This window comes from Palaemon carinicauda, chromosome 3 (genome assembly GCF_036898095.1).
Source record: "Palaemon carinicauda isolate YSFRI2023 chromosome 3, ASM3689809v2, whole genome shotgun sequence".
Taxonomy (NCBI): domain Eukaryota; kingdom Metazoa; phylum Arthropoda; class Malacostraca; order Decapoda; family Palaemonidae; genus Palaemon; species Palaemon carinicauda.
The window spans coordinates 150,424,336-150,449,992 of NC_090727.1; the positions used below are offsets into that span (position 1 = coordinate 150,424,336).

Below are 25,657 nucleotides of genomic sequence, written 5' to 3' on the forward strand. Positions count from 1 at the left end.
TTGTGTTAATAGCTTACATAATAGATTTTGAGTTTGAAAACACTTTCCCTAGTGTATGTTGTAAGTTATTCATTAGTGTGGATTAAGAATTTCATATAAAAACCAAAAGATGCATAAAAGATATGAAATTATATCAGCTTTGTCAAACTTTTGTGTAGATGTTTTTATTTACTTATAGAAAAATGAAACTTGTGTTACTTTTGCTACTGTCATTCATCCATTGAATATACCTTTTTTGGCTATCTATAACACAAATTAGATATTGGTAGCTAGTCTCATTATATATACAGTCAATGTAAATACTGTAACTAGCTTAGGTAGTGATAATAATACTTCCAAAACGTGATGGGGTTTGAAGTTTGCACTGTGCAATTCTTTGTACTAAAAGACTTTGAGCGTCCCTTAAGCTTCTAATGCAACTGGAAAGATTAATGTGAGAGGCTTTTCTTTCAGAATATACATTATAGGACTTTTTTCACTCATGGCAATGATGACTTTTTTTAATTGAATTATTGTTGGAATTTATGATTCATTACTATATATCCCATTTATGCCCATGATTAGCTTCACAGTGCATAATATTGAAACTACACAAGCTGAATGTGCCAATTCATATTTAAACAAATATTTTAGCTTTGTAATTGATGAAGTTGTTTATTAACTGAACTATTTATATTGCTTATGAAATGCATTGTTACATTTTAGTTTTTCTGTGCTTTCATTAATCCAGTGGTCCCAAAAAGAGGTAAGCACTGATATTTCCACAGGTGATATGCTTTTGTCAATTATCTTGGCATTACTACTTGAAGCACTTCTTACGCTGTTGAATTCACAAGGTTACATTGCATAGTAGTCTGGAGAAGTAAATGAGAGTGCAAGGCATTTATCTTAGCATACGCTGGCTTCTTATTATTTATTTGTGAATGGTGGTATGTATTTCATGAAGTACAGTACCTTTTATATATATATGATTGTTATGCTTCTCAACTCATCCATTTGAAAAGTGAAAAGCTTTAGCTGATAAGGTGAAAAACTGCGTGGAAATATTGCATTAATATTTTTTCAAATATCTGTGGACTCTCATATAGAAACCATGAAACTCACAAAAGGAAAAGAAATAAAAATGAAAAATTTGAAGAGATGGTAACCCAAAAGCTTCAGCTCTTCTGATGTGACCAGAACATAACTTTGTTATAAAGAATTTTATTGCACAACCATTGGGTAGTCGTCACATTAATCAAAGGTGTAGTGCACTAGCAATTGCATCAAAGAAATTTTATCAGAAATCATGGATAACGTAGTGTATTGATGGAAGAACTAATTTCACTTTTCAGAAATCTTAATTCAGTACAGTATCTACGTAGCTTTAGCAGCAAACTATTTCATACCGTAGGCCTACAAAGAACATTTAGATGATGTTTTCACTTAACATAGAAGATATTTTATTTCATATATTAGTTTCCTTGACTACTTTTGGGTATGACATAAATTTTGATTAGACAATTTGGTGGTACTCGGTATTCCATTTTAATCTGTTTCAGGAGAAAGCCTGTAACCCAAAATAATCATAAACCAAAACAATTTTCCCATAAGAAATAAAGGGAATCTCCCTCCATGATAAATTTGGGTAAAATATTGGGAGTTCTCTCCTGAACGGTGTTTACTATCACTAACTGAATCGCTTAATTTTATGCTTGATGGACACTTGTTCATCTTTGTTTTACACACTTACATTCATTTTGATGGAATCTCTCTAGAGACGACTGTTTTTGCTCTTTCTTTGAACACAGCATGTGTGGCGTATGGGCACTGCTTGAGTAATTTCCTGCTAGTCTCGTTAGTACTTGTCCACAAAAAATGCGCATATGGAAAGAAATATTCACTCGCGACTGATACAATGCTCATATACCGATTTAGTCGTGAAGGTCCTCAACTTGTAAATATTCGGAGATACAAGTACAAATCCAACTGAAATCATAAATCTCAGATATTATATCAAAAGTTCATAATGAAATACTGTATTGTAATTAAAAAATATTATATAATTTAATACAGTAAGCAAGTTGAAATTTGCAATATGAAATGGGACCATTTGTTGGCTTTTGCAGCTGAAAATCATAGGCATGCTAGTTAGGTGAAACCCACCCTAGCCCAAAATTTTACAAAATTCGATCTAAAAACAGCACCTATTAAGTTTGTAAGTTGAGGACTTTCTGTATTCTGAGTTACTTGTAGCCCAAGGTATAACTGTACTGCATTACTAGTTACTTGTAGCCCAAGGATAACTGTACTGCATTACTTAGAGTAAAAATTGCCCATTATTCATTCTAAATTGCTTAGTTTCATCATCTATTACCAACTAGATTACAATGAAATATATCTGACAGAACCAGAAGAAGAAAAATCTTTGACAACTGTCAGTGGTGAGATGGATGGATCAAGTGCTAAGATGCTAGACAACAATAAAAACGAAACGGAAATGAAAGATATGCAAGAAACAACAACAGATCAACCGGGTGGAAGTGAAGCTTTGACTGTAAGATATAACTATCCAAGAAATAAAAGCGCTCCAGCTCTGGCCCCACAAAACTCCTCAAATGGTAAGTATTAAGCTACATATACAGTATTACTCTTTTCAAAGTAAATTTTTTTTTAAGGAAGACTTTTCCTTTGTATGAATTAATGATGACATTATCAATTTGGACCTTAGGATCTGCTCCTGGAGGTTGTATTCAACCCCTTCTCTTCTTGAAACATTGACATAGATGAAAATAATGTAATTTTTTTTTCTTTTAAATGATAATTGATATAAGCTAAGAGAATTTTTCGTGAGAATTTTTCAAGTAAAGGATGTTATCGTTGGAAATTATTCTACCAAATTCCCTTTGTTAGGATCTGCTGGTGCTGTATTATTCTACCATATTCCCTTTGTTAAAGAAAATGAATGAGGATTGTGTCTAATCCTGAAGTAAAAATGGATTTTAAATGTACTTTTCAGAACAACGCCGTCCTTCTCGCTCAGCGATTCGCACAGAAATGTCAAGACCTTTCTATCGAGATGACATTTTCTATTCTGGTTCTTTGATGAGGCTCCCACAATATCAGAGTTCGGTAAGATAAATAAACTACAGTATTAGCATAAAATATGTATGGTAATTCCCTATTTCTAAACAATAATGCATAGTATATAGCAAAGCTAATCTTCAGTATATTGTAATGTATATAACTATTCAAACTGTGGTATATAACAGTTAGACCTTTTAAATTTCATGTTAAAATTTTTAGTTTGTTTGAACAAAAATTAGTCTTGCATTAATAACATGCATTCATATGAAGAGCTCTAGCCAGCTTACTTTGTACATTGAAATTATCATGAACATGATTTTACATTAAAGCAATAACAATAATTTATAAGGTAATTTTGTGTTTAGGATTGGGTGAAGTTTAAATGTCAATTTCATTTTCAGGAAACAGTTGAAAAATATCATATGTCTGTTACTCAACTTCCTCCTATGGAGGAAATAGCCGAAGAGGAGAACTCTGGGGGCACATGTAGATGCTGTCCTACTGCTGTTAAAAATGTCATCAACCGAATATTTGACTTCTCGCTTCTCACTTCACCTACATTTGTGATCTTAAGCATTGCTGGATTCTTGTCCCTGATGGCCTTATTTGTACCTTTCATGTTCTTGCCAGGTTGGTATATGAATAACTTAGTTTTTCAATATTAAACTTACCCGATAATCATGTAGCTGTCAACTCCGTTGCCCGACAGAATTCTATGGAGGGATACACCAGCTATCACAATACTAGAAGGGGGTGTATTTACCAGCGCCACCTGTGGCCAGGTACTCAAGTACTTCTTGTTGACACCTCCTCAATTATTCCTCTGTCGTGCTTCCGGCAAGACGTTCTGGGATACGCTTATGTTCTTGGAGTATTTTCACGACTTTGGTGAAGTATTTCTCTTTGATTTCGGCTGTCGCTTTACTGGAAACTTCTATATTAGCTTAGTTAGCTTTTGGAATTAATTTGATTAATTATGGTGACGTAGAGAGTATGAACTCTCGTTCACCTTTCAATGGCCGACCCTTCCCTTAGACAGAAGTGTTGGTGTCTAAGAGAGTATAGACTCTCTTTCTTAATTTATTTTATATTTGTTTATATTCGACCTTCCTAATAGTAGGCGGTCTTTTCTTGGTACCGAAGTTAATTAACATTGAGCCCGTCATTTCGGTTTTACCTGTTAACATATTATGCTATTTCCGCCACAGAGTTTGAAAGAATTTCTTTGATAGTCTCGTACTGTTTTCAAAGTTGAACTAACGTTTTGTTTTGTCTCTGCAGTTGTTGACGTTCAGAACGTTCAACTTGCACTCTATCGTTACGATAGAGAAAGAATGTTCACGGTTTCACGTTGCAGTAAGAGTAACCGTGTCTAGCGTTTTGTTCATTCTTTCTTTACTTAATGGTTTTGATCCTAATAAAGGAACTTTTCAGTTTTTTCCTTTAACAATAATATGTTTTAACGATATATATGATTGGGCTCTTCTCTCAGGTTCTAAGTCAAGAGAGAGAGAGAGAGAGAGAGAGATAGAGACGGAGGGAGAAAGAGGATAAACGTTTCATTCAAGCCTGCCAGGCGTACGAGTAACGTCGTTATCGTTTTTGCTCTTCTCCCTAGTCTCTTTAGGGGAAGAAACTAAACGTTTCTAGAGTGATCTAGTGTTTAGTCTCTTTCCAGCCACTGAATTATCTTTCATTAGATTTTTCTGTTACATTGTAATTCTGTTTTCGCAATTACTAACTTTTGAGAAAGGATAGTATTGCGTGTTTCAGGTACAAACCACTTAAAGTTTCGAGTTCAGTGAAATAAGTGCAAACAGAAATCAAAGTGATAAGTGATTAGCGCAAAGTATGTCAGTGTTGTGCGTGAGGGTACTTTTGTGCGCGCCAGTCGTCCTCCCAGTCCGGGACCTCTTGCAAGCTCCCAAGCCCAGGGGAGAAGCAATGTCGAAGGGCAGAAGGGTTCAGCAGGCCTTGATCGGCGCACAGAAGTATCCTCGGTGGTTGTGGGCGTGTCTTTCCGAGACCGTCACTCCCACCCGCAGACGATTGAGCCCTTATTTTTGCTCGTCTGCAGAAGAAATTTAGGAGAAAACGCTGGTCTCAGGTCTCAAGACCTTTTAAACGTAAAGTCCAGACCTATGCCAGACGTACGAAGTTAGAGTTCACAGTCATTGGGTTAGCTCTGACTCTCCTCAGTCATCAGTTGAATGCACTCCGCCTAAGAGGAGTTAGGTTCTGCCACAACAGAGCTCGACTGTTAAGGCTTTACCTCAGCCTACTGTAGTTTCTGCCGACCCCAAGTGGACTCTACTACAGTCCATGCAAGCACTGCTTTCGGACTTGATGCGTGAGTGTCGGGCTGAGAGTGTTGCGCATCCGCCTCCGCCTACACTCCCTCCGCCTATGCTCGCTCCGCCTGATCGCAGTACCACCTGCCAGGCGTACGATGTTGTGGACTCTACTACAGTCCATGCAAGCACAGCTTTCGGACTTGATGCGTGAGTGTAGGGCTGAGAGTGTTGCTCCTCCGCCTCCGCCTACACTCCCTCCGCCTACACTCGCTCCGCCTGATCGCAGTACCACCTGCCAGGCGTACGATGTTGTGGACTCTACTACAGTCCATGCAAGCACAGCTTTCGGACTTGTTGCGTGAGTGTCGGGCTGAGAGTGTTGCTCCTCCGCCTCCGCCTACACTCCCTCCGCCTACACTTGCTCCGCCTGATCGCAGTACCACCTGCCAGGCGTACGATGTTGTGGACTCTACTACAGTCCATGCAAGCACAGCTTTCGGACTTGATGCGTGAGTGTAGGGCTGAGAGTGTTGCTCCTCCGCCTCCGCCTACACTCCCTCCGACTACGCTCGCTACGCCTGATCGCAGTACCACCTGCCAGGCGTACGATGTTGAGCCACGTGCTGAGTTTGCTGTTCCCAGTGGTGTTCAGCCTCCGCCTTCCTTAAGGCAACCTTTACAATGGGATCAGGAGGATTTTACCTCTCTTCCTCCGCCTCCACTTGCTGTTCCACCAGTGATGCAACACTCGGTTGAGGTACAACAACCTCTCCCGTCCATGAGTCGGTCTCCTCAGCTCTCGCTGCAGCGAGCTCAACCCTCCACAAGGCAAGCACCACAACACCTTAGCCTTGCGCCTCAGGAGCCTCAGCTTGCGAGACATTTACCTTGTTCTGCGCAGCCTCTTCCTCATCGCGCTCCGCTCACACCACAGGAACTGGAACTTGCTACTCCGCTTCCGCCAACCGCTCAGCAAGCGCAACCCTTGGGTTCAACCACTCATGCTAGGAGTCAGCCTCCTCCACCCATGCGCCTTCCTTCTGCTTGTCTTTTATTCAGCCTTTGCAGACTGAGCCTCAGGTGTTCCCTCAACAGAGTCTTGAAGAGGAAACCACAACTATTGTTGTTCCAGCTCGTTATGACTCTGCTGTTCAGCATACCTTACCTCCATTTTCAAACCATGGCAAAAATATGAATCATGAGTTATGAATGTAAGGTAAACATTATGTTGATTATTAATCCCCATGCAAGCATGCATAAAGCACTCTAGCACTGGTCATGGAATTTCTGAGAAATGTTAAACGCCATGCACACGCTCTGCTTTCCTTACAGCAGGCTCTGCTTACAGCAGGCTCTGCTTACAGCAGGCTCTGCTTACTACATGCTCAGCATACAGCATGCTCTGCATTCAGCATGCTCTGCATACAACATGCTCTGCATACAGCATGCTCTGCATTCAGCATGCTCTGCATACAACATGCTCTACATACAGCATGCTCTGCATACAGCATACTCTGCATACATCATGCTCTGCATACCTTACCGCATGCTTCTCAGTCACACATCTTGGGTTGTTGCCAACTCACTAGACTGTCAAGCAGTTTCATAACGTTGCCTTCTAGTCTGCTGCTTTTGCACCAGTGAACCCTCACTCAGAGAACTTAGCTTTTCTAGGATAAGGTCCCTGTAGATGAGAAAGTTCTTTTCTCCCTCCTTCTGATATTCCCTTGAGGACTCTGTCATTTGGAGGGAGCCTTTAGCTGCATAACCTCTTATGGACTTTTATTTAAGCATAACATGCTTACAGGGAAGGTTATGGTTCCACTTCAGTCGCTAATCCCGTCTGTTACCACACCTGCTCCCATAGACCTTGAGCTGTGTTGCATGACATGCAGTCCAAGCTTAGTCCTTGTTAGAGGATTTTTTGTTTACGGAGTCAATGTGTCACGGGGAAGACGTTCAACAACCAACAGAAGTGACTTGTTGTGACGCAGTGCGGCAACCTCAGCAACCCGTTTAGGAGTTGTCTGTGCGACCCAGACAGTCTAGACAGATTCGGGTTGTCACTGTACTTCCTCGCTTGCCCATGATTGACAGTTCACAGACTGTGCAGCAGTATCATGATCTTGTGTCCGGCTCCGTCAGACGACTGGCTTTTAAGAGCTCCCACAAGTCGTCGCTGTCTGGAGATTTTCAAATGGACTATGGATCTGACCAAGGAACTGGGCCTCCTGGTCAATTTTGAGGAGTCTCAGCTCGTTCCATCCCAGACCATTGTCTCCTTGGGTATGGATCTTCAGAGTCGAGCTTTTCGGACTTGTCCGTCGGCCCCAAGGATCTTCCAAGCCCTAGAATGCATCCAGAGCATGCTGAGAAGGAACCGATGCTTAGTCAGGCAGTGGATGAGTCTAACAGGGACACTTTCATCGCTGGCCCTGTTCATCGAGTTAGGGAGACTCCACCTCCGCCCCCTTCAGTATCATCTAGCTGCTCACTGGATAAAGGACATGACGCTAGAGACGGTCTCAGTTCCTGTTTCCGAAGAGATGAGGTCTACTCTAACGTGGTGGAAGAACAGCATTCTTCTCAAGGAAGGTCTACCATTGGCTGTTCAGACCCCCGACCACCGTCTCTTCTCGGACGCATCGGACACGGGCTGGGGTGCGACACTGGACGGACAGGAATGCTCGGGAACATGGAATCAGGAGCAAAGGACACTTCACATCAATTGCAAGGAGTTGTTGGCAGTTCATCTGGCCTTGATAAACTTCAAGTCCCTCCAGCTAAACAAGGTGGTGGAGGTGAACTCCGACAACACCACAGCCTTGGCTTACATCTCCAAGCAGGGAGGGACTCATTCGAGGAAGTTGTTCGAGATCGCAAGGGACCTCCTCATTTGGTCAAAAGATCGAAAGCTCACGCTGGTAACGAGGCTCATTCAGGGCGATATGAATGTCATGGCAGATCGCCTCAGCCGGAAGGGTCAGGTCATCCCCACAGAGTGGACCCTTCACAAGAATGTTTACAGCAGACTTTGGGCCCTGTGGGGTCAGCCAACCATAGATCTATTCGCTACCTCGATGACCAAGAGGCTCCTCTTGTATTGTTCTCCGATTCCAGACCCAGCAGCAGTTCACGTGGATGCCTTTCTGCTGGATTGGTCCCATCTCGACCTGTATGCATTCCCGCCGTTCAAGATTGTCAACAGGGTACTTCAGAAGTTCGCCTCTCACAAAGGGACACGGCTGACGTTGGTTGCTCCCCTCTGGCCCGCGAGAGAATGGTTCACCGAGGTACTGCAATGGCTGGTCGACGTTCCCAGGACTCTTCCTCTAAGAGTGGACCTTCTGCGTCAACCTCACGTAAAGAAGGTACACCCAAACCTCCACGCTCTTCGTCTGACTGCCTTCAGACTATCGAAAGACTCTCAAGAGCTAGAGGCTTTTCGAAGGAGGCAGCCAGAGCGATTGCCAGAGCAAGGACGACATCCACTCTCAGAGTCTATCAGTCTAAATGGGAAGTCTTCCGAAGCTGGTGCAAGGCCAATGCAGTTTCCTCAACCAGTACCACTGTAACCCAGATTGCTGACTTCCTGTTACATCTAAGGAACGTAAGATCCCTATCAGCTCCTACGATCAAGGGTTACAGAAGTATGTTGGCAGCGGTTTTCCGCCACAGAGGCTTGGATCTTTCCTCCAACAAAGATCTACAGGACCTCCTTAGGTCTTTTGAGACCTCAAAGGAACGTCGGTTGTCCACTCCAGGCTGGAATCTAGACGTGGTCCTAAGGTTCCTAATGTCATCAAGATTTGAACCGCTCCAATCAGCCTCTTTTAAGGACCTCACATTAAAAACTCTTTTCCTCGTGTGCTTAGCAACAGCTAAAAGAGTAAGTGAGATCCACGCCTTCAGCAGGAACATAGGTTTCACATCTGAAACGGCTACATGTTCCTTGCAGCTCGGTTTTTTGGCTAAAAACGAGCTTCCTTCCCGTCCTTGGCCTAAGTCGTTCGAGATCCCAAGCCTGTCCAACATGGTGGGGAACGAACTGGAGAGAGTACTTTGCCCAGTTAGAGCTCTTAAGTACTATCTAAGAAGGTCAAAACCATTACGAGGACAATCAGAAGCCTTATGGTGTGCTATCTAGAAGCCTTCTCTACCAATGTCTAAGAACGCAGTTTCTTACTACATCAGGCTTCTGATTAGAGAAGCAAATTCTCATCTGAAGGAAGAAGACCTTGCTTTGCTGAAGGTAAGGACACATGAAGTGAGAGCTGTGGCTACTTCAGTGGCCTTCAAACAGAACCGTTCTCTGCAGAGTGTTATGGATGCAACCTATTGGAGAAGCAAGTCAGTGTTCGCATCATTCTATCTCAAAGATGTCCAGTCTCTTTACGAGTACTGCTACACCCTGGGACCATTCGTAGCAACGAATGCAGTAGTAGGCGAGGGCTCAGCCACTACATTCCCATAATCCCATAACTTTTTAACCTTTCTCTTGAATACTTTTTATGGGTTGTACGGTCGGCTAAGAAGCCTTCCACATCCTTGTTGATTTGGCGGGTGGTCAATTCTTTCTTGAGAAGCGCCGAGGTTAAAGGTTGTGATGAGGTCCTTTAGTATGGGTTGCAGCCCTGTATACTTTAGCACCTTTGAGTTGATTCAGCCTCCCAAGAGGAACGCTGCGCTCAGTAAGGAAGACGATCTTATTAAAGGCAGAGTAACGGTTCAAGTCGACTTCCTTACCAGGTACTTATTATTTCATTGTTATTGTGGATAACTGATTATATGAAATACGGGATACTTAGCTATCCTTTAGTCTTGTACACTGGTTTTTCACCCACCCCCCTGGGTGTGAATCAGCTACATGATTATCGGGTAAGTTTAATATTGAAAAATGTTATTTTTATTAGTAAAATAAATTTTTGAATATACTTACCCGATAATCATGATTTAATCGACCCTCCCTTCCTCCCCATAGAGAACCAGTGGACCGAGGAATAATTGAGGAGGTGTCAACAAGAAGTACTTGAGTACCTGGCCACAGGTGGCGCTGGTAAATACACCCCCTTCTAGTATTGTGATAGCTGGCGTATCCCTCCATAGAATTCTGTCGGGCAACGGAGTTGACAGCTACATGATTATCGGGTAAGTATATTCAAAAATTTATTTTACTAATAAAAATAACATTTTTCAGTAAATTTTGAAAAGTTGAACTAGATGAAGAAAAAGGAATAATGGTCATTGCACACAAATCCTTGTTTTCATATGAATACAACTTTAGCCTTTTGTATTGATTGTGGACATTCAACATAGGTTTTATACTGTATTTAAAAAAACATCATCATCATCATCTCCTCCTATGCCTATCTATGCAAAGGGCTTAGGTTAGATTTCGCCAGTCGTCTCTATCTTGAGCTTTTAATTCAATACTTCTCCATTCATCATCTCCTACTTCACGCCTCACAGTCCTCAGCCATGTAGGCCTGGATCTTTCAACTCTTCTATTGCCTCGTGGAGCCCAGCTGAACGTTTGGTGAACTAATTTCCTCTTTTGTAGAATCACCTACAGTATTTCATTGTGATTCCAAACAAAATCATTTTATTCTTAATCTAATTCCTTCTTTCTATTGCATTTTTCTACTTTTTCACCATATGATAAAAAGTGATTTTTGTACCGGGTCCTTAGCAGGTCATTTCCTGTCACCATTTATTGTCTTTTGGATTGCTGGTCTCATGATTACATAAACTAATTCATTGCATAGCAGCTATTTAGGACTGGCAGGCTCCACTGACCTCACTTGAGATATGGACTGTGATTAATCACCCTCTCAGGAATCGTTGAACTAAAAGAAGGAGCTGTAAAAGACGAGATGCAGTAAGAGTGCTGTATACTTTAGAGTCTACAGTTTTGGTCTCCAAATTGGTAGTGTAACCTTTCTCCTCCTTGGTGCTGTGGTGGGAAAGGAATACGATACCTAAAATATTATTACATTTAATCAGCAAGTTGGAGTACAAGTCAGTTTAAGCAGTCCATCCATATGCCAGCTGCTCTGCTTGACCAACAGATGTTTCCTATTGACAGACATTTGTTGTGTTCTTTGTGTTTGCCCATTATATGAGCATAATTGAGAGGGGGAAACAATTAATGCTATTTCCATTCATTTATATGGGGAAAATTAAATATGTTGGAACACAAGTTTGGAATGAATTGTGCTCGATTTCTGAGGTAGCACTGTAGTTACTTTCTGAACAATTTATTGCATCTTAGAGTATTACCAGCTTTTCACTGTCTTATTTTTCCCATAGGTAATGGTGCATTTGCTTCTCTTTGCCTTAACTAACTTTTTCAAAATTAAAAGTCTGTCTAAATTTTTTAGTATATGTCCTTTAATATTGTTTTCAGGCATTTATTTATTCAGTACATCACAACTAAGCATTCCTCGTGTTCACCAAGAGAGAATTATTAAGAAGCTGTAGTGTTCAGCAGTGGTGCCTAAAGGCTGGGTTAGTCATTCATCTCTGATGTAGGGGTAAATTGAAGCCAGGATGTAACAGCAACAATTTTTTTCAAATCTGATATTACAGGTAATATATTAAGACAAAAAAGTTAGTTTTAAAATCCATATCTGGCTCCAATATATTTCTCTCATTAGACATACACTTCATAACAGAAACCATATCAGAACTCGGTCCAATTTTTCTAGTTAAATAAAAAAGCCCAGTAGAGTGCAATAGTTATTGGTGGTATTTGTAAGTACAGTATATATTTGTTTAATCTAGGTCGTATAAGTTATGTGTTCACAAGTTTCCTGTTCTTCGGCTACAGTATAATGTACTTAACAGAAATGTCTATCAGTGAAGTTGTTTTTACACATTTTATTTGTAAAATTCCAGGATATGCTTCAAAACAAGGCTCAGATGAAGGATCACAAGCAACATTAGTAGCCACAATAGGTATCACCAACACAGTTGGACGGATAATTTGTGGCTGGGTCTCAGACCATCCAAAGGTATTGTAAATCAAGTGTATTCTATATCAAGGATTTACTGTGTATTGTACATGCCCCCTTATGTTGTGGTTGTCATTGGTTTGATAATTGATTGCCTTTTAAGGTTCCTCAGTGATTTTTGGGCTAGAGTAAGTTAGCTAGCGCATCATTTATCTCATCAACACATGGCTGTAAAATTTTAAGAATTTTCCCATTTTTTCTCTTCAACCAATGCATACCCTTAATAAAGTAATAGAGTCCTCGCACAATAAGTGGTAGGAAGCCCAGGTTGTCACATAAGGAAGTACTGTATAGTTTTCAGTTTTGAAGGCAGCATTATGCCTCCTCTTGATACTGTTGAGTCAGTGGTGAAGAGGGTGGGCATGTATATGAACATCAGAAGAGTATAGAAATAGGAAATTTTATTATTAAAATTCTAATTATTTCTATGAAATTCCCTGATGTTCATATTGCTGACTCCCTCACTCTGTTGAAGAAGAGAGATAATGTTAAATTTTAGTAAAAGTAATCCAATGAGATGAGATTACGAACATGGTCTAGATTACTTGTCTAGCTTCCTTTGATAAACTATTTAAAAAATGAAATTCCAGATTGTTTACTAAAGAAATTAATAATACTGTAATATGCTGTAGATCAGCTTTTTGGGATAATGTTTTGTGAAAACCTTCTTGGTACACAATTGAGCTGCTGCTAAATCTTCATCCAGTTTTAGTGAAGGGATGTGAAAAAATTGAGGCAGACACTTAATCTTAAAAACAGTTTGAACCTGAATTAAAGTAAAAGAGATAAAAAAAGAAAAAAAAGAAGCTGCACTCCTAATATCTCGCACCTTCACTCTCAAGCACTGATGATTTTGGATCTGATTCCTTGTATGCTTCTGTGATCAAATTTTAACAAAGAATCTCAGAGCATTTTTGGTTAGCAGCAATTATGTACCCTCAGCCCAGAGAACAAATTTGCGACACTAACTCTATTGCCTTCATTTTGTGCAAATATAACTGTATGGCTTATAGTGGACAAAAGATTATTCTCTACTGACTGTCTTCATCCAGTTTTAGTGAAGGGATGTGAAAAAATTGAGGCAGACTCTTAATCTTAAAAACAGTTTGAACGTGAAGAGATAAGATCATATTGTGTTCTCAAAACCTACCTTGATTAACAACGCTTGAAATTCACTTTTGCGTTTAGCCGATGCTAAAGCCAATAGAATGCCAGCCATTACAGAATGTGTAGGTGATCCCCTAGTTGCCACTTTAGCATTTAGTTAAGAAATGATACTGGGTAGTTTAGGCCTGAAATATTATTCCGAATCTAGAACTAAACTGATTTCTGAGCTACCTAAAAAGAAGTTACTGGTCTTATTCACCACAAAATTAAGGAATTGAGAGATTGGTCTTATTTGCCACAAAATGAAGGAATTGAGAGATTGGTCTTATTTGCCACAAAATTAAGGAATTGAGAGATTGGTCTTATTCGCCACAAAATTAAGGAATTGAGAGATTGGTCTTATTCGCCACAAAATTAAGGAATTGACAGTTGTTAGCTTATTGTAAGATTTCTAGTACACTGAGCCCTAACACTGATCTGATCTGTTTACAACTGGAATGTTAGTGTTATGCAAATTTTAAAGCTTATGGCCAAAATATCAAGCACATGTAAAATCACTTCTCATTGTGTGTAGATGTCTATGTAACGGCGGAGGAGTATTCATGCATTTAATTAGAGAATTATTAACTTTTGATTAAATACAGTACTATAATTCTAAACTAAATACAAATAATCCAATATGATTATCAAGTCTTTTACAGCCCAACTTGTAATGGTAATAAAAACCAGTGTGTGAGAAATTACTGTATCACACTAAAGAAAACCCATGATGAACTAGAGGCCTAGCTTATAGGGAATTGAAAAGACACTTATCTACATTGGACACAAGATGCAAGATTGTTATAAAATGCTTGTTTTAGCTAGAGGTGGGATATAAGGATCCAGCTACCAAACTTGGTCTTCTGCCTCATAATCTAGATGTCATATAAAGCGACTAGAATTGAGGAAATACTAAGAGAGAGAACTATATATTTGTCTTTTTTTTTTTTTTACAGCCAGACTTGTAAGGGTAATAGAAACATGAGAGTAAGAAATTACTACACTAAAAGTAAATCCATATGATGAACTAGAGGCCAAGCATGTTAGCAAATGAAAACGCATTGTCATCTGAAGTAATTCCGTGATGTAAACTACTAACTAAGCTGAAACATCATTAAATAATAAACATTTTAAAGAATGGTATTTATATGAAATGCCATTTCCCAACTCAAAATTATATTCTTTAAATGTGCTTAATTTAGAGAGGTGGCTTATAGGGATCTAGCTACCCAACTAAGCTTTGCAGTAATGGAAAGCTTAAGCTGCAGAAGGAGTGAAGTAAACTACAAACTCGAGACTCAAACAGGACGAACTTGACTCTGTAAGGTGCAGTGAACATTCAGACCCCTTACTGAAGAAACACTTAAGTAACTAGACTTGACTAATGAATTTAGGTGTGTTCAAATAACTGGGAAGGCAAGTCAACATATGGGCCACAAGAGAAGACTCGCTGGCCTTTGAGAATTACAAAAAAAGTTAAACAAGTTAAAAACTAAACAGGTTGATCACTAACTCGTGATTGTCAACGTCATCTGGTGTTCTGAGGCACTCGCTCATCCAATTACTGATCGGACTCAATGTTACTTAACTTGCTGACCAGACGCGGAGTGATGTTTTTAATGTACTGTAGCATAGCTGTTGACTTCTCTCTCTCTAATTCCTCTTGACTAAAATGACTTTCCTTGGCTGTAATGAGCCACGAATGTAACAGCATTTAAGCCATACCGATGTGCAGTGTCTACTCTTTGTTTCCATAAACACTAGAAGTATAATTGGTAATAGGAACTGTGAGATATCATACTCTTCACATCAATTATTTAAACTGGGGGTAGAAAGCTAACCAAATGAGGAGTTAATAAATTAAAATGCCATAAAAACTTGTACAATTTTAGTTGAAACTTTAACCTCCTCAGTTTTAAAGGAATCGTACGTTATGCCATACTAACCGCATAAGTAAAATGAAACTAATGAGAAGCACTTAGTTTAGCAAGTGGAGGGATATTGGTATCAGAACAGCCTGCTTGGTCTTCTTCCTCACTATCTAGCTAGCTGCCTTTTAAAGCTACAAGAATTTTGGAATTGCAATGGTTTTTCGAGGTTTTTGAACCCGTACTGAACACTAATAATACTGTAATAGATTGACCTTGGGGAGTTAGGTTAAGTTGTCAACAGGGAATGAATAGCCAGAATTACTATTATTAATGAGGGATTCAGTGGACTTCTAAAATTTAGCCAAGGAATCAGTTAGTGTCAAGATCTTGTGAAACTAATCACTTTTGAAAGATGACTGAACTTGTGTTATCTAAAGGTAGAGGCATGTCACTGTCATCATCATCCCCACTATTATATAAATACATAAATAATATAACAAGCAAAAGTACTACAAGATCTGACTCTAGAATATACTAGGATTACAATCCCAGATTAACAAAAAACTAACTAATTAGCCTTTAGCAAAGGAAGTTTGTAGTAGTAGAACAGATGTTACTTTTGATCTAGTTGATGATAGTGAATGATTTTAAAATTAATATTAAAGCTATCTATCTACCATTGCACTTCATACAATTTTGGGATGTAGCCAACCTCCAAAATAAAACAAAAGAGGATTTTTCCTCTGCCTGATGAGGGACTCAACCAAGTTTGGTTGGTACTGCTAGATTGCTGCAGCCCATCCTCCCCCATCTTTCACCAAAATTAAAGCTTCAAAAGTTGAAAATTATATGATAATTTGCAACTTTCCCTAAGTCGGTAGACTCATCCATTGTAGCATGGAGTACTTGCTCTTGTATACAACATAGTCCACTATAATTTGTAAAATGCATTCATCAGGAATAATACTTGAAACACTTGATCCTCTTATTATTATTGACATTCATACTATTTATATTTTTTCAGGTTGATGCCTTATTTGTAAACAATGTGTCACTGATGCTAGGTGGAGGAGCAACTGTGATCCTTCCATTTCTCGCAGATGAGTCCTTATTACTATGCTATGCTGTGATCTTTGGTTTTGCTGTAGGTAAGGATTGGCATATTTGTTTCTAATTTGTTTCTTTGAATTTACATAGTTATGTCTCTGGAAGAGAACATTCTTTACCTCTTGCCACAAGAGATAAACACTTTCAAACACTTTTACAGATTTCATACTCTTAATAATTCCTTTTTATTTTTGCAAAAAAAACCAATAATAATAATAATTATAATAATGATAGTTCCATCACTAAACATCCATGTAATGTGCTTTCCATTGCAGCGGCGTTTGCGTCACTTCGTTCCATATTGCTTGTAGAACTACTTGGCCTGGAGAAGCTTACAAATGCATTTGGACTTTTGTTACTCTTCCAGGGAATTGCTGCATTATTTGGTAGCCCTACAGCAGGTAATAAAATATTCCTTTAGAGTTAATTAGTCGGTAATACAGCACTTAAAACTTGGACAGTAGAGACAAATGCCAAATTTCTTGTGAATATAAGAACCAAAAGTAATAAAAAAAATGGTGTTTATAAACAAATACAAACTTGTAAATAATGGCTAACTTGGTACTTAGCTAGTTTTTACACTGCATGTAAGAAGTGTAAATGTGCATGTAACACTTGAATCTATTAGGAGACTACAAAATGCTCTAAGGATTGTATCCTGCAATGTTAATTATCTTTAATTTATTTTATTTTTAAGCACTTCTTAGGGTTTTATTTTTGTCTGTCATCAATGAGTTGACTATATTGATTAATTTTTTTTATGATTCTCACCTGCAGTTCATATGGCTTGTTACTCGAAGTTAGCTAATGGTCCTTGTCTATCATAAATTTTAAGATTTCCTGTTTTCCCTCTCTTCAATAGCCTCAGCCCTCTAGCCATGTATTGTGTTTACATGCTAGGTAGGTATGCAAACTATTTATTGATAAAATCCAATTTATTTCTGGACAACAATGTTGTCAACTGAAACACATGTGAATGTTCCCTCTTAGGTAATTAACATAGTACATTATACAACTAAAATATGAACATAACATAACACACCCTAATATACTTTTTCCAAACCGTTGGTTACCTGATGCACCCTCACCAAAGTCTTCTATCAAAGGGATCCTCTTCCTCCAAACCTCTTCTCTCCATATCATCCTTCATCGTATCTCACCATCTAATTCTCTGCCTCCCTCTTGATCTTCTCCCCCTAACAGGTTCCTCCTAAGCCCTCCTCAGTCCCTCCCCATCATCCATCCTCAAAATATGCCAACACCATCTCAGTCGTGACACTTATTATCTCTGTAATCTTCACTACACCTGCCATTCTTCTGATTTCATAATTTTCAAATCTCTCACGCAGTGATATTCCCTTAATCTACCTTAGCATTCTCATCTCTTCTATCAAGCTTTGCTTGCTCTTTTCATCTTAACGCCTAAGTTTCTGATCCATCAACACTGGTCTCATTACTCTGCTATAGATCTTGACTTTTACTTTGATAGGCATTTTCTTATCATGTACCGCTCCTGCCAACTCCCTCCACTTCCCCCAAGCTGCTTTTATCCTATTCTCAACTTCAGCCTCACATCCTCCCACCTGATTTATAGTAGATCCGAGGTATCTAAATTTTATTACCTGCTTTATAACTGCTCCTCTACTTTCATGTATGGCTATCCTGTCCCTACCTTCCTTACTGCTCACCATAGCTTGCAGTCTAATCCACATTTACCCTCAAGCCACCCCTTTTCAAAGTCTCTTGCCACTTCTTTATAAGTCTTCCTCATTTTCAGCAATAATCACCAAATAATTTGCATATAGCAACTCTCACAACTCTTCATTTCTGATCCCTGCACCTAACACATCCAAGACCAACACAAATAAAAATGGGGTTAATGCTGACCCCTGGTGTAATCCAACACTAACTTCAAAGGTTTCTGTTTGTCCATTTTCTTTTGTATATCATATCTACCATTCTAACTAACTTCTCTGGGACTTTCCTCTTCCGCAAGCACCAAAACATCACTTCTCTTGGTATTCTATCATAAGCCTTCTCTAAATCTACAAAAGCACTGAAGAGCTTCTGGTTTCCCTCTAGTCTCTTTCCATGTAACTGCCTTACAATAAAGATGGCATCCACAGTCCCTCTCCCCTTCATGAATCAATACTACTATTTCCCAATCTTTACTATATCTCTCTCTCAATCTCTCATCTAGCACCCTCTCTACAACTTTCAAACCATGCTCTGTTAATTAAAGTCCCCTGTAGTTACCACATTCCATGTTGTCACCTTTCTGCCTAAATCTAGATACCATTAGACTTTCCTCCCAGTCTTTAGGCATTATTTCTTCTTCCCATATTGCTCTCAATAAATCCAGCTTCCATTCTTTCCCTTCTGTAGCAAATATCTTGACTATTTCAATTTGAAACTCTGATGGGCCTGGTGCTTTACCTTTCTTCATTTTACTCAATGTCTGCTTCTCTTTTGTATTCTGTTTCTCCATCACTGGCCCATCCACCCTTTGTGTTTCTCCCAACACCTCTTTCTCATTTTCAGTACATCCTAACATACCTCTGCTCTCATATACCTGCATAGTTTAGGTAAATGATAATACTATACAGATAACCCTACAATACACATGATATATCCAAGGTACTTTAGGGTAAACTTTTATATGCTTTACCTCTTTCAAAGTTTTTAGGTGCTGAGCAAAGACTCTATTGCCACAGAATCTTTTAGATTGTTCTTTACACCAGTGAAGTGGATCATTCAGAACCTGCATCTTTTTGTTTCCTCGAGATTACATAGGCATGCGTTGGGTATGTGTTCTACAGATCAATCACCAAAGACTTTTAGTAGGGGTTTATGATCATCTCCAATGATAAGTTTTTTGCAATCCATCACAAGAAAAGGTGAGCCTTGTCCAGAGCATCTACTACAGCTATAACTTCTCCCTCTGTTGGTACATACCTGGACTTTGCAGGGTGAGTGAAGCAGCTGCTGATGAAGGGAATTTTGCGGCAGAAATCTTCTTCATAGAAGCAGTGACAGGTGTTTCCAGAAGGGAAAAATTCCAATGTGTGTGTCAGCTTTTATAAAAAAAAAAAAAAAAAAAAAACACCCTCCTAGATGTTGGTCACAATGGCAGCCTTTAGTTTCTCGAACAGTGCATCCTGTTCTTTTCACCATCAAAAGGGTGTTGAGGGTTTGATTATTTTGTGAAAGGGCAACATTCTGACTGCCATACTTAATGCATAACTGACCTGGTCAAGTATACCAGACCTTGCACATACATCCACGATGTCATAGGGCACGAGGAACTCTCATAGGGCCTGTAGGTATGAAGAATAGGGTTGAACTGTCATGTGTAATTTAAAATTGTGCAAACTTGTCAGTTTCTCTGGCTTAAATATGATGCCATGTTCACCACATATGTCAAGCCCTTCTGCAACTCTGAAATTACTCTCAATGTTGTCAAACCTTATGAGTGTAAACTTTGTGTATGTAGAATATGATAATGTGGAGTCTAATTGTTCAGTTGTACTGTCGAGTGTAGTCATCGCCAGACACGAGATGTAGCATTATGGTGCAATACAATATTGGTATTGCCCTCGTAGCGTGATGAATTTTGCATAGTGTCGGTTATCGATGTGCAATGAGACACTGAGGTATCCATTCCATGTGTCAATGACTTATTTATTTCTTAGTGCAGGCACAGAATGAGATTTGTGGATGGGCTTCAAGTGTGATGGGTCTCCCTATTTGCATGGATGTTTAGGGCTTCTAAGTCCACTGCATATTTTGGTTCACTATCCTTTTAGCGCACACAATTATACAGTAGACTAGTTTGATGACGTCAAACTTTACATCTCGATTGCGGTCAGTTATTACTTTCAAGTGCCTGTGAATTGGGACCGGGATTGCTTTGTGGCATGCAATAGGCTCCATGTCTGGATTGGCCATCAGTCTCATTAGTGAACCCTTCATCATCTAGAGTGGTTGGTTGAACATGTTGCATTTGTAATAGTTTATAAACCATTCTTGTAGTTTGGCCACATTATTGGCCATGGCAGGAAAGTGTATTGTGGCTGACATTGGTAGTGGTAACAAGTCAGCTTAGGCAGAAGCATGGCAGAGAGCCATTTACTGAAGTGTCTTAAAATGAGGATAAAATTGATGTCATGACTTCACCTACTGTTGGGAGAAATAGGTGGTTATCATGGAAAGGTCTACATACACACTTTATGATTAAGGAAGATCCTGTTAGTCATCATTGACTTGGACTTCCTCTAGGTTTTATAGTTTTCCCCATCAGTTCAAGCCAGTATAGTGGATAGTTGCTGCATTGTGCATTTTTATTGTTACTGGGATTAAGTCATCATTGCTAAAGCCAAGGCAATGAAACTTCAACATCAAGAAAAGGCAGCATTGGCAGCCTTATGTCAGCCATTACTGGAACGGTTACAGCATGTATGTCAGTCTTCAACATAAATCCTGTCTTTGTAGTCTGCCTCTGCAGATGCTTATCATCTCCACTTGTCAGAAGCCTGGTCATACTGATGATGGTCCAGTGTCGGTGATCGAGCAGCAGCCCCCTTGCCATCCATGGTGACACTACTCTATGGCCCGAAAGCAATTCTTTCTTCATCTGTAGTAGCTCAATTGTACCCCCTGTGACACATAAATGCAAAGTGCTGTAGCTTGTTGCAGAATTGATATGTTCGATTGTAAGTCAGGCACAGAGCGTTTCTCACATAAGATGAAAATTTTTTTGTCATTACCTTTCCCGCCACAATAGGAACAGTCATCAAGTGAATTTGTGTCCATGCTGCTATCCTGTTTCAGTGTGGTAGCACTGACATATCTTTTTGTGTTTCTATAAGTACTATGAGTGGCAGCAGTGCCCTGAGTGTGCAAGTGTAATTGCAGATTGCTTGTCAGCTGTTTCTGCCTTGACAAATTTGAAATTTCCTCAAGGGTCATTTGTTGGTTGGGGTCCAACAACATTTCCAGCTGTATTTCACTGTCACCCAAATCTCTAGCCCTGTGGCACAAACTTACACTAACTTGGCCTTTTGATACTTGTACTTGCTGCAAAGGCACAGATATGTTCATCATCATCTTGTAAGTTGAAGTGAACCACCATAATATTCTCTTCTCCGACTGCAAGCACAGATTTTTCAGTTGTCTCAGCAAGGTTTGTGAAGGTTAAATCTGGTTAGATCCCTGGGCTTGAGTGGATCTGGAGGAGAGTCGTATCATATATCCAAATTGTCTGTGATTCAACTTTCAGCCATCCAATGGACATCTGACATCATCCTTACTGAGGCCAAGGAAGCTGTGTCAGCTATTACTGAGGAGGGTTACAGTATGTGTGATATTCTACAACAGAAATATCAAGTTTTTGTAATCTACTTTATTATGCGCCGAATAAGATAACTTGATGATGGGTTGTGTATGTGATGCTTCTTGTCTCTAGGAGACAGAAATTTGGTCATACAAGTAGATGGCCCAGTGTCAGTAACCAATCAGTTGCCCACTTGCTATCCAGACTGATATTACATAGGGGGCCAGTACTCCATGGCTGTTGTGTCTGAAGTGGTACAGGAGATGTAACAAATGGCCCCAAAAGCATTTCATTCTTCATCTGTGGCAACCTCATTGGAGCCAGTTGGCCCAATGCAACATATTGCTGCAAAGTGATGTAGCTTGTTGTACAGCCAACAGGTAAAGTTGAACCTTCTTGCTATGACACTTCCCACCACAGTAGGGACAACAATTGTGTGAATTTGTTTTCACTTCTATCTCGTTTTGCTGGAGTGGCACTGGTTATGTTCCTTCTATATGTACTATCTATGAGTTGTAGTAGTGCCTTGAGAATGTGCAAGTGTAGTTGCTGAGCACTTTTCTACCTTTTCACCCTCAACAAATTTGATTTTTTTGTCAAGGGTCATTTCTTGGTTGGGGTCCAACAACAGATCAAGCTGTATTTCAAGTCCCATAAACATGACCTTTGATATGCTATCCAGAAACACATTGGTTCATCACAATTTTGCAAGATAAAGTGAGCTACCATTAACTGCAAGTTTTCTCATTGTTGTAAGCATGGATTCTTCTGATGCCTCTGCAAGGTTTGTGATGGCTGATCTGGTTAGATCCCTGCACAAGCCATCTTCACAGCATTCTTGCAGCAGGTTAATTTTTCCTGCCATGTAACCTTTGTCATAATGACATATTCCTTCCATTGAGTTAAGAAGTAACTGATGAAATTGAGGGAATCTTAACCTTCCCCTATTTGACTTGCTTGGGGAGCACTTTGCTCTGCTAAGTGGATCTTGAGGAGAGTCACTGCTATCTCTGTGTCTATATTGTCTGGTATTGAATTCTCGGCAGTCATGGTTTATGGTACTGGAAATGGTGATGTTTACTCAACTTATATTTTGTAATAATGAGATTTGTTACAGCACATACAATAACTGTATTAGTACAAAGTCCTTTTTTAAATTCAGGTAATGATGGACTTTTTTTTTTTTTTATTTAAACTGTGATTGTAAATAAATTGGATGAACAAAAAGCTGCTGGCTTGTCAGTACTGTGCTAATTGCCACCAACTTTTAGAATGTTCCAATTCTCTACTAGAGGCATGTGTTTATTGAAGGGAAAGAAAATTGAAAAATTCTATATTAATTTATTTTGGTAAATGTCAATTAAAATGAGAATCTAAAGAAAAACCATTCTAAATATCAAGTGAGTATAGAAATAACAAACTTTACTACTAAAATTCTCTCTCTTTTTTTTTTTTCTAATGATGGTGATGGTGGACTTCTTTCTGACAATTGATTAATATCCTCTTAAGAAGTAGAAGGAAAGGTTTTCATGGAATTTGGAACCCATATTTTGAAAGGATTGGAAAACACAAATGCATAGATTCTGTTCTCAAAGCTGTTACATCAAATTCTGTGCAACAAAAGATTTCTTCTAATGATAAGCTCTCAAGTAATAGTGCAGTTTGATGCTAGCAAAATTAGTCTACAAAGGTGAATTTTGTTTAGTATACATCAAAGGATTACTATATAGTGGTTTTGGATGGAGAAGGTAAAATGTTTAAAGTTCCTTGTGTAACAGCGCTTTTTTTAAATAGGTTACGCCAAAAAGTGGTATATACTGTATACTGAATGTGTATGCCATACATTCAAGCGTTACGGTTATACCACCCTATGGGAGGTGTCTGACTGTGGTATATCACGTTTGTTCAAAACAGGAGTTTTTGTTTGTTCTTGTTAGCAAAATTAAAATTTTAATAATCTATCTACCATTGCACTTGCCCCAATTTTAGGATGTAGCTGACATCTAAAAAGAAACAAAGGGGATTACTGTATTTTCCTTTTAGTTTTTCATTGCCAGACAAGGGACTCGGCTGAGTTTGGTTGGTACTGCTAAGGTGTCACAGGTCACCCTACCCCCACATCTTCCACCACAAATAAGCTTCAAATGGTGACTACCCTACTACTGCTACCTCAGTGGTCAACGAGGTGACCCAAGGTAGCAGCACGGCCTATTGGACCTCTGTCACAATCCCTTGCATTCATTTCTGTTCCAGTATGCTCTTTTGCCTATCACATCTATCCTCCTGTCACCTAGGGCTTTCTTAACTCCATCCATCCACCCAAATCGTGGCCTGACTTGCATTCTCCTATCAATTCTTGCATTTATCACCATCTTCAGCAGATTACTATTTTACATCCTCTTAACATGGCCAAACCACCTCAACATATTCATATTCACTCTAGCTACTAATTCATTTCTCACAGCTGTTCTCACTCTTACTACTTCATTCCTAACCCTATCCAAATTGAGAGACACCAGCCATACTCCTTAGACACTTCATCTTGAACACATTCAATATCTGTTTCAGCCATTTTCATTCCCCACAACTCTGATCCATACATCACAGTTGGTACAATCACTTCCTCATACAGAACTCTCTTTACAGTACATTCATCCCTAACTCTTTTATTTTTTACCACTCCCTTCAATGCCCCAAACATTTAACATCCTTCACTTGCTCTCTAATGTACATCTGCTTCCACTCCATCACTAGCAGCAACAACAGAACGCAAATACTTAAACTGATCTACTTCCTCGAGTAACTCTCCATTCAAAATGACATTTTACGAACTGCCTAGTGCAAGAGCCCGTGGCTTGCATTTTTTATCCGCAAGTTTACTCTAAAACAAATGAACAAACAAATATGACATTCAATCTACCACCACCACATGTTCTTGTGCACCTCATAACCCATTAACCCACAACTTCCTTCTCTCACACAGCTATCCAAATTCTGTCATTAATTGACACAGCTTCTGAGTCTGCAACCAATACAGTATCATCTGCAAACTTCATCTACTGTCTCTTCAATTCTTGAACCAGTCTTCCTTACTATCTTCACTTTCCAAAACTTCTTATTCTCTTCATATGAACGACCCAATCCCTGACCCCACCTCAGGTCAGCTGCTCTCTTTGCCTCACTTACCTTGCTCTTTACTTCCACATTTTTCTCTATATCTTTCATACTTCTCTACACTATTACTCTGCAGTCATTCTTCAAAAGCCCTCTTTTTCTCTTCCACTTTTACCTTCACTCCTTCATTCCACCATTCACTGCCCTTCCTCATGCTGCCTCCAACAAACTTCTTGCCACACACATCACTTGCATTCCCAACAAAATTTTCTTTTACTAACTTCCACTCCTCTAAATTACCAGTTTCTCTTACTTTCACTTCGTCATATGCCATTTTCAACCTTTCCTGATATTTACTTTTTACCGCAGGTTTTATTAGCTCTTCAACCCTCACTAGCTCCCTTTTACATCCACCTACTTTATTCTCCCACTCTTTTGCTACAACTAATTTTCCTTCCACCAAAAAATTATCAGACATACCGTTAGCCATACCCCTAAACACGTGCACGTCTTTCAATCTTCCAAACATTCTTTTAGTTATCAACACTTCTTCTTCTTTGTCTACATCTTTTCCCACTTCTATGTGGGGTCGATGTTTCTGGTCAGCTTTCTCCATTTACCTCTGTCCCACACCTCATCACCGGTTAACCCCTTTGATCGAAGGTCATCCTTGATACAGTCCACCCACCTTCAGAGAGGTAGAGCTGGGGGGAG

At 39.4% G+C, this 25,657-nt stretch overlaps 2 protein-coding genes across 7 annotated transcripts in view; one reads left to right on the top strand and one right to left on the bottom strand.

The window, feature by feature from the left end:
• Nucleotides 1-25,657, top strand: part of LOC137638637 (monocarboxylate transporter 14-like) — a 121,260-nt gene that overhangs the window by 88,976 nt on the left and 6,627 nt on the right. For all 5 annotated transcript variants that reach the window (XM_068370896.1, XM_068370894.1, XM_068370893.1 and 2 more), the window contains 6 exons: nt 2,388-2,600; nt 2,999-3,111; nt 3,468-3,696; nt 12,258-12,373; nt 16,415-16,538; nt 16,773-16,898. In XM_068370896.1, the coding sequence (XP_068226997.1) occupies nt 2,388-2,600; nt 2,999-3,111; nt 3,468-3,696; nt 12,258-12,373; nt 16,415-16,538; nt 16,773-16,898 (921 nt within the window). The remainder of the gene's footprint in view (nt 1-2,387; nt 2,601-2,998; nt 3,112-3,467; nt 3,697-12,257; nt 12,374-16,414; nt 16,539-16,772; nt 16,899-25,657) is intronic.
• The window catches only part of LOC137638639 (protein phosphatase 1 regulatory subunit 7-like), a 106,270-nt gene continuing 93,298 nt past the window's right edge, over nt 12,686-25,657 (bottom strand). The window contains exon 9 of one of the 2 annotated variants that reach the window (XM_068370900.1): nt 12,686-12,839. In XM_068370900.1, the coding sequence (XP_068227001.1) occupies nt 12,818-12,839 (22 nt within the window). In that variant the 3' untranslated portion in view covers nt 12,686-12,817. The remainder of the gene's footprint in view (nt 12,840-25,657) is intronic. The other variant, XM_068370899.1, reaches the window with a different exon arrangement.